This window comes from Aquarana catesbeiana, linkage group LG09 (assembly GCF_042186555.1).
Source record: "Aquarana catesbeiana isolate 2022-GZ linkage group LG09, ASM4218655v1, whole genome shotgun sequence".
Taxonomy (NCBI): domain Eukaryota; kingdom Metazoa; phylum Chordata; class Amphibia; order Anura; family Ranidae; genus Aquarana; species Aquarana catesbeiana.
Window position 1 is genome coordinate 303,201,691 of NC_133332.1, and position 12,533 is coordinate 303,214,223.

Below are 12,533 nucleotides of genomic sequence, written 5' to 3' on the forward strand. Positions count from 1 at the left end.
AAAGATAAACCCATTAAAACTAGTTAAGGTAAGAGTGTAAATTAATCAGCCTTTTTAGCTAATTGGCTAGGTAAAAATCAGGCTAAAAAGGTAGAAAATGAGAAAAATAGTGAGACGCAGCAGGCTCTATTGCACTACATCCTGCTGCCATTGTGCCGTGTTTTAGGCATTTGATAGTGAAGGAAAGGTATTTACACAGCTTTCAAAATAATGAGCAGTGGGAGGATTCTTTTTTTATAGCCCAATAACAGAAAGGTAACACAAGAAGCTTGAAAAAAATTCATTATGAAAGGTTGCTGCCTTCCAAGGCATGTAGTGCTCTGTAAATCATGACAGACTCAAATCTTGGCAGTTCTGCTTAAATTCTCAATACGGCACAGCTTAAAACCATCTACAAAGTACAAAACGTCTATAGCTAGATAGAAACCTAACAATAAACCAAGTGACTACAGATTACCTCACTTCTAGCCATCTCTAAACTTGAAAATTATTGTTTAAAACATGAGAAAAATAAATAAATAAATAAATAAAATAAAAATAAATAAAAAAGGGTCCAACTGTCAGTCCTTGCATTTCGATGAACAGGCGGGTTTAAAGGGGCTATTGTCCGTTTACTACCGCCTACCTCCAGATCCAAACGGGTCCACTTAAAAAAAAAAAAAAAAACAGAAGGGGATCAGTTCTCTTCCATTAGGTGAATCGGATTGGAGGGTAGTTGGGTGAAAGCAGACAGAATAGTCGGGTTTATTCACAGTTACCCATAGAGAAGACAAGGCTCTGTCTGTGTTAGTCAGTTATCCGCTCACTCTGCTCTGATCAGCAGTGGATCTGTGAGCTGATCAGATGCTCGTTGGAACACAATCTGCCTCACGTGGAATGTAGACTCTGCCTCACTTGAAAACACGGTTAACTTGCGAAACAATGATACTTGGTGAAACTAACCTTCTGTTTGCTTTTCCATAACGTGAAGAATAGACTGCATAAAATCGTTCTGCTTGTTAGGCCCTAGCAAGAATGATGCCATGGCCTGTTCTTCAAGTACTGTCAGCAACATGCAAATACCTATAGAGACAAAAAGGCAGAAAGTGAGCCAATGTGCTAAATTAAACACAAGACATTCTCCAACACTGCAAATCCAAAAAAGTGTATGATGTATACTCCTTGGCAGTAAACACTAGGGGTGTTGAATATAAATCGCATCGCGATTCAGACATTTGCAATTCTGCATCAATACTTAGAGTTGGCTTAATCGATTGCTAATGACGTCAGTCGGTGCTCTGCCTCTCCTGGAGAAACACAGAGGCAGAGCCTACCTGGTGAATATAGCCCCCTTCCCACCACAGTATGCAGTGAGATGGACACTGGAGCAGAAAGTCAGCTGATGAGCTGACAGACAGTAGAGTTAAGAGGGAGGAGCTAGAGGAGACCCCCACATCAGGAGAGGCATTACTGGAGGCACTGAAAGGGGGGGGGGGGGGGGGTGGAGAGGCAGAGACACACCGAGCATGGAGGAGGGGGAATCAACACAGAGCAGGTGAGTGCCAGTGTCACAGATTCCATCCCCCACCACCTTCCCTCTGCATGATCCCATCCCTCCCACCACCATTCATCTGCCTGATCTCATCCCCCCTCCCACCACCGTCCCTCTACCTGATCCCATCCCTTTGCCCGATCCCATCCCTCCCACCACCATCCCTCTGTCACTTATATTTTGTGCATTTAGGACAGGAATGCATTTCAGGTCTTTGTTAAAACAATCTACTGAGCAGCCCAAAACTAGTTTGAGAGAGTGTCAGTCTATTCCACAATTTCACAGCTCTTACACCGAATAGGATGTTGCGCTAAGAGCAAATGAAAATAAAATGTAATTTTTGGATAAAACCATGGGCATCAAATCGTTGACAGGATAAGCGTAATCGAATCCTGAGACCAGTGAAGATGCGCACCCCTAGTAAACACCCCCATCACATTTTTGTTTTTTTAAACAACTCTTTATTTGAGAGGCATGACAAATATACAACGTGGCCTATGCAGGTACAAAAAAATAACATTAATAAAAAAAAAAAACAAAAAGAAAAATACAGAGTGCATAGCATATAATGTACACTATGCAACCACATCAGTAGGCCTTAGGGTGAAAAGGCACAAGTGAAAAAGAACACCCCAGTGGTTCACTGACTGGTGCAGTCTCAAAGAGCATAACCGTAGATGTATCATTGACAGAACCATGAATACCTCCCAAGTCTCCTTACTGTGTTCAATAAAACTTACAGCAGTTGATCTACACATTAGCACTATCCTCAACATCTCAGGTAGAAGCATTTTTGCAGCCAATTGTCCCATATTTTGTCATACTCGGCGGGGCACCCTCTATGAGCGTACAGTATTTTCATATAAGGTAGGGTAGTGTTAACAGCAGCCATCCATTCACAGATAGTTGGTGGCAACCCTCTAAGCCACTTTTTGGGAAATTAACATTCTGGCCATAAATAGGGACTCTTGTAGTAAGATGTGAAGGAATTTGTCAGTATCAGGAAACAAACTCAATAGGCATTGCTTAGGGGATAATGCAAGAGGAGAGCCAATTTGGTCATGCAGAAATTCAACTACCTGGGACCAGTAGCTCTGTATAACTGGGCAGGACCAATGTAAATGATACAAGGTACTGATATATTCCCCACATCTAGGACAGAGGGCTGTAATTTGTGCGATATTTGGCTAAGTGGGAAGGGGTCAAGTAGGATTTGTGTAGAATATATAACAGTGTTAGGCGGCACCCATTAGCTTTTCAACTGCACAACAGTTCAACTGCTTCAACTTTACAGCAGTCAGTTTTAGAAGACAATAATAGAATGTAGAGGTAAAACTCCAAACCAAATACTACATCTAGAAGGTACAGTTGTTCCCGATTAGGAGTAGAGGTGCCGAATTGAGTGCCCAGCTGAAGGTAGCGGAAGAACATTGAGTTAGGGAGCTCAAACTCATCCTTAAAGTTGCTGAAATGTTTTAATACCACTACTACCGTATACCTGTGAAATTTATACAACTCCTTTGGATACCCACAACTAATGATCCGGTATAGACAGAAGTTCAGTGAGACAGGGGTTTTCCCACAAAAGTGTATAAGCATTCAGAGGGAATATTAAGCCTATGCCATGCCAGACCGCAGATCTTGCAATGATGGAATAACAGGCTCCCACGACCACCCAGAACCAAGGGGTCTTCTGTATCTCGAAAGAGGAGTTGAAAGGGGTGTGTAATCCTGCGGGATTGAGGGGAGCACAATAAAGTAAGGTAGCGATCCCCATCTCCCTGTGCTGCTAAATAATAGTGATTGAAGTCCAAGAGCGCAGCTCCCCATAAAATGTGTAGGGTTCTTCAAAGCGCGCCAGGACAATTTGTGACGAGAATTACCCCATATGAAATAGGAGTTAAGGATGGATTCTAGAAACTTAAATATGTGCAATGGTAGCTACGATGGGGCATGCCAGAGGGTGTAGAGGAGCTTGGGCAAAAAGTAACATTTTAATTAGATTAATGCGGCCCATAAAGCCCAAGGGGAGCCTAGCCCAGACCTGATTTTTAGATTTCAAAACCGCATTCAAGGTTCTAGATTCAGTTTGACATAATCTACCAGGGAAGGAGTGATTAATACTCCAAGATGTTTAATGGAGCTAACATGTACAAGTAGGAGGTCAACTTGTGCAGCTGTCGGGACTCCAAAATCTATGGGGAGGATCTGAAATTTGTCCCCATGCATGTTTGATTTGCAGCTTAAAAACACCTCTTCACGTTATTCTATGGCCATGCACACAGGTTTTTAGGAGCTGTAAGTGGCATAGGCATTTTCAAGCTGCAAAAAAGCCCCAGGGCCAGCACGTTCTGAAGACCAGCGTTACAGCTGTAATAACGTATGACGCTGTTAAACGTGGCTTAACGCTGGATACAGCGTTAAGCGGTTCTTTTTGGGCATGTCAAAAAACAATGGTTTCCTATAAGAGCCGTCTTAAGTGATCTGACGTTTAGCCCATTGATCTGAATGGAAGTCGCATCCAAGTCAGATCACGATCTGACCTGTGGCATGTGACTCTGGCTCTAAGAATTTTAAATGGGAACCCTCACACCAAAAAAGAAAAAAAAAAAAAAAAAAAAAAAAATTATATATATATATATTTATATTTCACAAACACACACACACAGCCCTCCTGGACTACACCAGACCACATGCCCTCAACATGGAGGGGGGGTGCTTTGGCCTCTCCACCCCAAAGATCCTGGCCCCTGAATACGTATAGGGTACATTGCACCCCTATCCTTTCACCCTAAAAAAAAGGCAGTGAAGTGTAGATAAAAACCAAGAGATGATTTTCACAGGTTCTTTGAAGATTTTTAATAAAGTGTTGTCTTCCTTCAGTCATCTCCCTCCGGTGGCGTGTTCTTCCTCCGGTCTTCTACCTCCGCTGCCGTCTTCTCCCCCGCCGACCCGGTCCTCCCCCAATACTGCCTTCTGTCACTGTGCCAGCTCCATTCTCTGCCAGTTCTTATATAGCCATGGGCGTGGCCATCCGGTGAAGTCACAAGACTCCGTCCCCTGTGACATCAAAGGGGCGGAGTCTTGTGGTGACGTCACCGGATGACCATGCCCCATGGCTATATAAGAACTGGCAGAGAACTGAGCGAGGCAGCAAAGACACCACCAGAGGGAAAAGACATGAGGAAGAACACACCACCAGAAGAGGACACATTGAAGATTTCTTAATAAAAATAACTTGTGGAAACCGTCTCGTTTTTTAATTACACTTCATTGCCTCTTTTGGGGGCAGTAAGTACCCCATACTTATTCACATGGGGGGGGGGAGATATCTGGGGGCCCAGGGTTGTCGGGAAGAGGCCCTTGAAAGTCGGATCAGTTAAGACAGCTCTCATAGGGAACCACTGATTTTGACATGTCATGCGACTTGTGCTCTGTAGTAAGAGTGGAAAATAGAAGAGGCCGAGAAACGCTGCTAAACGTGCATTAACGTCAGTGCAAAAAGAGCGTTTTTACAGCTGATTTTTCCTGGCGTCAGTAGTGGCTTTGCAGCTCGTTTTTTCAGATGCCCTGTGTGCATGAGGTCTGAGTATTAACGTATACTTATGAGAGATGCAGTCATAGCTAACCTTTCGCTATGAGAATGCTGGTTCCCTGGCTATTATGTACATCCTTTGACACTTAACAGCCTTCTTGTTCTTGAAGAAAGAAACCTGGAAAAGCGGTCTACTGTTATACTGCAATGGTAGAACACAACAAACCAGTTCAAGATACAATGCTCACGCTCACCCAGCCAGTAGTTCTTGAAATTAGATGTGTCGTACAAATGTGATGGCAGAAGAATCAGCTTTCCATCTTCAAGCTCAGTATACATATAAATGTCAGCGTTTTCAAACAGGCCAAGCTCAATGACCTTAAAAAGGCAGGTGAAAACGTCCTCCAAATCATAATAATCATCCCGATCCACCTTTCCCTGTGCTCTGGCAGTCAAAATGGCCCAACGGCGAATCTAAATAAAAAAGTACAATGTCAACACCATGTCTGATCTCAAAGATGAACTTACCTCTGATTTAATGAAGGATAATTTGCAGCTAGTGGGAAACATGTTCAAACACTCTTGAATGGGCAATCAAGGCCCTAAAGAGATTTTAATCTATTGCAAAATAGCACATTTTGGAATTCCTCATTTAAATAAGGGTCACAACATTGGAGAGATCAGGGAGAAAAGGGTCCCTGGGTCCCTGTGGCTGGGGAGGGGGGAGCAGAGAGGGCATTTTTTTCCCTGGGCCAGTACTTGTAAACTTTACTTGTTGTAAACCCTTGTGTTTTTTCACCTTAATGCATCCTGTGCATTAAAAGGTGAAAAAAAACACCTGGCAGTGACTGGCCCACTAGCCCCCCCCCCCCCCCTTACTTACCTGAGCCCCGCTGTCCCTCTCTCCACGGGGTCCCGGCTCGATTGGAGAGATTGACAGCAGTGCAGCCATTGGCTCCCGCTCCTGTCAATCAAAACTAATGACATGGGCACCGGGGCATGAGTCCGGCATTCGTGTCTATGGATGCAAATGCTGGACTCAGGAGCGCGCCCGTAGGGTAACCCCCCCCCCCCAGGGAGAGCGTTTCTCCTAGGGGGTTATCTGATGCGGGGAGGAGCCGCGAGAGCCACCAAGGGACCCCAGAAGAGGATGTTCGGGACCACTCTGTGCAAAACGAGCTGCACAGTGGAGGCAAGTATATGTTTGTTATGTAGCCTCCCTGGCGGTTTTCCCGAGTGTGGCTCGGGGTTAAAATTCAGGACCATTAGCGGTAACCCCGAGCCACACTCGGGATTACATCGCAGGATCCTGGTGTGGCTTTACTTACCTTGTCCCCGGGATCCTGCGATGTCCCCCGCTGTGTCTGCGGGCTCCGTCGTCCTCCGAAGCCTCTCCGTGCCAGGCTCCGTTCCCTGCGAGTGGCGCGACGCACGAGGCGGAGCCTGGCGGCAAATTCAAAAAAGTGTAAAATCATAACACATACAGTACTGTAATCTTACAGATTACAGTACTGTATGAAATTATTTCACATCCCTTTTGTCCCCAGTGCTTTGTCCTATGCCCTGCATGCAGTTTTATGTTATATATACTGTTCTTTCTGCCTGGAAACTGGAGATTGTCCATAGCAACCAAAAAGTGTCCCTTTACTTCAAAAGTGGCTTTAGACCAGCTAGAAAACAGCGATAGTAAATTAGAACACTTGCAGAATTGAGCGATAGTGAATCGTGGGGAAATTTATTTTATTATTCATTTTTTTTTTTTTTTTAATTATTTATTTTTATTTATTATATTATAATTTATGTTTTTGTGTTTCAAACTTTATCATACCCGGGATATCTACTAGACTCTTGTTTGGACAGATTTAAGTGCGTTATTGTTAAGAATTACAGACCTACAATATAAAAACGCCAAATTTCCATGCAAAATAATTGTACCGCTTTCAGCACCTAAAATCCGAAATAATCATACCGCCAGGGAGGTTAAAAAAAAACAAAAAAAAAAAAACAGGCCTTTACAATCACTTTAAAAAGTGTAGTCAAGCAGATGTATCATTGTTCAGCGTGGGACCCATAGTTTCAGGTTCAATGTTCTGCTTTCTAATCTCAAGTAAAGTCTTGGTCTAGGCAGTGACAACTGAGGAAATCCACCTTTCAACTTTCCACAGCTGAAATCACTGAACAGTGTTTTTCTGCGTTCCCCATTGTCAGTGCTAGAAACCACCAAGCTAGGGAGTTCCTTGTCTGGCTGGATAGAAGCATAAGCAAGTCAAGAGAAAGAGCTTATTTGTTCCAGACTCCAGAATATTGTATTGGAGAAAACTTGAATGGAAAAATGGGCAAAGAGCAGCTAAGAAGGCCCAGAACTCTCAGAATCACAGAGGGGTGTCTTTTTGGATCTTAAAAGTGACACTAAAGCTTCGGAACTTTGTGTTTTAAAAAAACATGTTATACTTACCTGCTCTGTGCAATGGTTTTGCACAGAGCAGCCCTGATCCTCCTCTTCTCGGGTCCCCCGCTGGTGCTTCTGACTCCACAAGGGGGCGATCCTTTTTTCCCCAACTCAGCGATTTTGTTTTTTAATTTCAAAAATTCTGAAATGTTGGCGTTATAAGTTTCACTTGGATGTTACAAGTTGCACTGACTAAATGCAGCTGGATAAAACAAAAACTGTGTCTGTCTTCATTTGAGGCTGCAAAGCAACAAAATGTGATTTTAAAAACGAGCAGGGGGGGGGGATCTTTTGCATACCTACTGCTGAAATATAGATAATTGAGGACAAATAATAGCCTGAACATCCTAAATGTCCAGGTGTGATGCAGACACCCCACATAGCCCAAATCATCAATTGGGGGCCCCCCCAAGGACGGGCTCACCAGCCCAGGCAGGGATTGGGTGTTGGCACTATTTGACTTCTAATTTTCAATATACAATTTCGATGTGAGTTCTGCTTTCTATGCACATGTATTAACCATTTGCTCCACATCATTCCCCAAAGTGCATTGTATTAGGTGTTTATAGCACCTCATGAAGCTGCAATGTTAAACACTGGAGTAGGAAGCAACTTTCATTACCATACCAGCATTATTATTTTGTTTATATTGTTTTTTTTCATATAGCACATTAGTATTTGCTGGTTTTTGATACAGCCTCTTTTTGGAAGTAAAGCCATCATAATATACTGTCACACACGGTGCTTTATAGTAGTGTGCACAAATGATAGTGATTTTATATTAATGTGTGGATCATTTGCTGAGGAGTTATACCTTTAAAGTCCCGTTGTTTCTTTTTACACTGACTTTATTTGGGATGTGGTGTGACTTCTGGTGCTTTCCTAGTTATACCCCTTAAATTTTGATTTTACAAAAGATCCTAACTTAGAATTGGAACTGGAGATCTGAGAGGGACAAAAAGAATCTTTCCTAATTTAAGGAAGCTCAAGTCTCGTTTTTCTGGGGGAGAAGAGTACTTTTAACCACCTGATAGGGAAATTGCAGATTTCATATGGCTCACAAGATTGAATAATGAATTCTAAATCTGGTTAAGGAACTATACAAGACATAAGGATGGTCACTTTAGCTGACTTCATGCTATAGGAATGTGATTGTAAACTGGCTATATGGACAAGAAAGCCCACTAAATAACTGTTCATGAACATGTGATTTTCCTTAGAAGGTCAAAGTGTTGCAGTGGGGGTTGGCCATTCCTTACACAGAAATCCTATACACTATAGTTATAAAGCAGTCAGTCTCACCTCAGAGCTGCCATCAGGCATACGTCTGAGCCTGATCCTCTGAGCCATGCCAAATAATAGGAGGGACCCATGGCGGAAACAGCATCTTTAGTTAAGAATTATTATTATATTTTTTATTATCTGTAATTACCCTTAATAAATGTTACACTTATTTGTGTGATCTCTTTGCACATATCGAATACAACTGAAAAAACCTAAACTATCACATGACCATGACAAAACACCAGCTCTGATCTCCTTGATACACTTATTCAAGGCGGGGGGGCCAAACAAGTGTTTACCTTCAAAAGGCAACAGTTCAAGGCATGTCTTAAATGCTGGCCATCAGGTCTCCCATATAAGTCAACGTATCCTGCCCATGTGGATGGGGAGAAAACTCATCCTAGAAAACTGACGAAGTGAATCCCCCGAGCTGTTCTCATGGTAGTGCAAGACCACTAGTAAAGAGATCTAACTGAAGGTAGCTGCATATATTCGATGGTGAAGACTAAAGGATTCTGTGTGATGTACTGCATGACCAAAAAAGAAACTGCCCTATGCATATGCACAGACAGGGGAAAAACGTGAGAAACGAGGCAGGATTCTAGAAAACCATCACAGCTGGTAGCGGGTGAGGGTCAAATGTCCTTATGTGCCTAAACTCCCAGTACGTAGACAGCAAAAACAAAAAAACAGTACCACAAGGCTGTTTTAAAGCAGCAGCAGGGAGATGCTTCCATGGACTTTGTATGGTGAAAAAAGAGTGCCACGCCAACCCACAGCAATAACCTCTTCCAAATTCAAAAAATAAATAAATAAAAAAAAATGAAAAGGGGTAGCTACTAGTTTACGCATCAGGTAAGCCTTCAGAGATGGAGCAAGAGCTGAGGCAATGCTAATGGCTGTGGACCTGGAAAGCTCTTCTCAGTTAACTTTTGCCAGAACAGAGTCTGTAAACCATCCTACACAGAACCAGGTTCTTGGGGGGGGCGCACTTCGAATACCCAGTAGGGTCTGGACAAGGGACTGCAATCAAAAGAGACAAAACAACAACAACATAGAAAACAGCCTTGACTGAAGAAAAACGGGTTCTAGCAAAATATCTCATCACAGCAGAGCTGAAAGAAGTCCATCCTCCTAAGACAATAGCAAAAAACTGAGGCATGCTGGTAGTGCGCATACTAGCTTATTAGCTAGTGTTCAATTCTCCTGTAGGCAGCAGCATAACCTGAAAGTTTAGGGCCTCATTTGTCCCTCAACAAATGAGAAAGAAAATTCTTCTACAACAGGCTAGCTTGTGAGCCCCGTATGGGGATAATAAAGTAGTGATCCAGATCAGGATGAAAGTGTGGCTGTGTAATGGACACTGCAGAATTGCAGTCTGACAACTTATCACCTTTATTTTATTATTGATGGGAGGGACATCTTAAGAACAACCCTGTAGTTTGAGCTTCCCTTTAGTCTGTTACCTAGCTGTGCGATTCAGCAATAACCTAAATAACAAACATTGACCAATGAACCTATACTTGTGTACAGCAATGTAGAGGAATTTAAATCACTCACCATCTCATTGGGATGTACCAAAAGTAGGTATACACCAGGAAGTTTTTCGAATACCTGGAATGTGTTGCCAACTTGTTCCATCTTGCACAAGGCCTCAACAGTAAGTTCACCTTAGAATGCAGGAAGGAAAAAAAAAAAAAAAAAAAAAAAGCAATCCATAAATCCTGCTTTAGAGACAAACTTTGGAAAGATATACAAAAATATCATTAAATATAAATAGTTATATAAATACACTCCACAAAGGGTAATATGTATCATTAGATCTGAACAGGTTTGCACCGAGAGTGAAAAGTAAAAAAGAGGAAAATTGCCACTTGAGGTGCCTCCAGAGCTTTAAGTACGTACTAAAGATGAAACCTTCCCATGACATCAGCATCTCTCCACCTCTACATCTGCCCATAAGGCTTGCCTGACAGCTAAAATTTCTTCCCAGTCACATGTTACTAACTTGAGCTTCTTCAATGCTGCAGATTAACCACTTGCCGACCGCCGCACGCCAATGTACGTCCAAACTTTGGCGGCGAATATCGTTGTTATGGCAGCAGCTAACTGCCATAACCCTGCTATCCCCGTTTTCGTGCTGTGGTCGGCTTTAAGATAAAAGTGGTCTCTGCGGTGGATTCGCCTCGAGATCACTTTTATCGGTGGCGGGAGAGGCCCCCCCCCCTCACACCGCGATCCGGTGCCCTCCACCGCTTACCGGAGCCGTCGGTAGCGCCGGAGGCGATCGCGTCCTCCTCCGTGCTGTGCCTGGAGACGAGTGAGGCTAATGCCGCGTACACACGAGTGGACTTTCCGGCATACTTGGTCCGGCGGACCAGAGTCCGCCAAACAATCCGATCGTGTGTAGGTTCCGGCGGACTTTTTTTTCCCCCAAAAGTCCGCTGTACCTAGATTTGAAGCATGTTTCAAATCTTAGTCCGCCGGACTCCGTTCCTGACGGAAAGTCTGTATGCTGGTCCGACGGACAGGGTATTGCATCTCGCGATCGCTGCAATAGAAAAAAATAATTTTCCTATTGCGGCAAGTGTTGGGCATCCCAGGCCCTTAGGTCTGGTATGGATTTTAAAGAGAACCCCCTACGCCGAAAAAACGGCGTAGGGTCCCCCTAAAATCCATACCAGACCCCAATCCGAGCAAGCAGCCCGGCCAGTCAGGAAAGGAGGTGGGGACGAGCGAGCGCCCCCCCCCTCCTGAACCGTACCAGGCCGCATGCCCTCAACATGGGGGGTGGATGCTTTGGGGGAGGGGGGGCGCCCTGCGGGGCCCCCCCACCCCAAAGCACCTCGTCCCCATGTTGATGAGGACAAGGGCCTCTTCCCGACAACCCTGGCCGTTGGTTGTCGGGGTCTGCGGGCGGGGGGCTTATCGGAATCTGGGAGCCCCCTATAAGAGGGCCCCCACCCTATGTAAATGAGTATGGGGTTTATTAGACAGCGGGGGGGGGGGGGGTCTTCCTCCGGCTTCGGGGGTCTTCCTCCGGTTCCTCTTCTCCCGGCATCCGGTTGGTTCTTCTCCGCTCTCTCTGTCCTCTTCTCCCGGTGTTCCAGTTCTTCTGCCGGCTCCTCCGCTGTCTTCATGCCGCTCTTTTGCCAGCGGAGGACCCGGTGACCACGCCCCTAAAACGTCACAGCCCCAGCATGCCCAGGGACTGTGACAGCATAAGGGGGCGGGGTCTCCACCTATACAAGTCACAGCGGAGTGCTCAGAGGGCAGTCCAGCCGGAGAGACCGTCATGTCAACATCTGGAGAAGAGAAGAGGGAAGAAGCCAAGAAGCCAGAAGTCCAGGCCTCCGCTGGCAAGAGAGTGGCATGAAGACAGCGGAGGAGCCGGCAGAAGAACTGGAACACCGGGAGATGAGGCCAGGGAGAGCGGAGAAGAACCAACCGGACGCCGGAAGAAGAGGAACCGGAGGGACCCCCGAAGCCGGAAGAAGACCCCGAAGCCGGAGGAAGACCCCTCCGGAGCTGTCTAATAAATTATTTTAAAAACCTATGTAGTGTGTTTTATTATTGACACTTTTTCCCTAGGTAAATGGGTAGAGGTACCATGTACCCCATACTCATTCACATAGGGTGGGGGCCTGGGATCTGGGGGCCCTCTTATTATAGGGGGCTCCTGGATTCCGATAAGCCCCCTGCCCGCAGACCCCGACAACCAACGGCCAGGGTTT

The 12,533-nt window shown here is 44.8% G+C and overlaps 1 protein-coding gene across 1 annotated transcript in view; it reads right to left on the reverse strand.

Annotated features, from left to right (window-relative positions):
- Positions 1-12,533, reverse strand: part of SETX (senataxin) — a 246,402-nt gene that overhangs the window by 196,425 nt on the left and 37,444 nt on the right. Inside the window, exons 4-6 of the mRNA XM_073600527.1 lie at positions 10,360-10,469; positions 5,321-5,540; positions 943-1,062 (exon numbers count right to left, since the gene is read on the reverse strand). Coding sequence (XP_073456628.1) covers positions 943-1,062; positions 5,321-5,540; positions 10,360-10,469 — 450 coding nt within the window. The remainder of the gene's footprint in view (positions 1-942; positions 1,063-5,320; positions 5,541-10,359; positions 10,470-12,533) is intronic.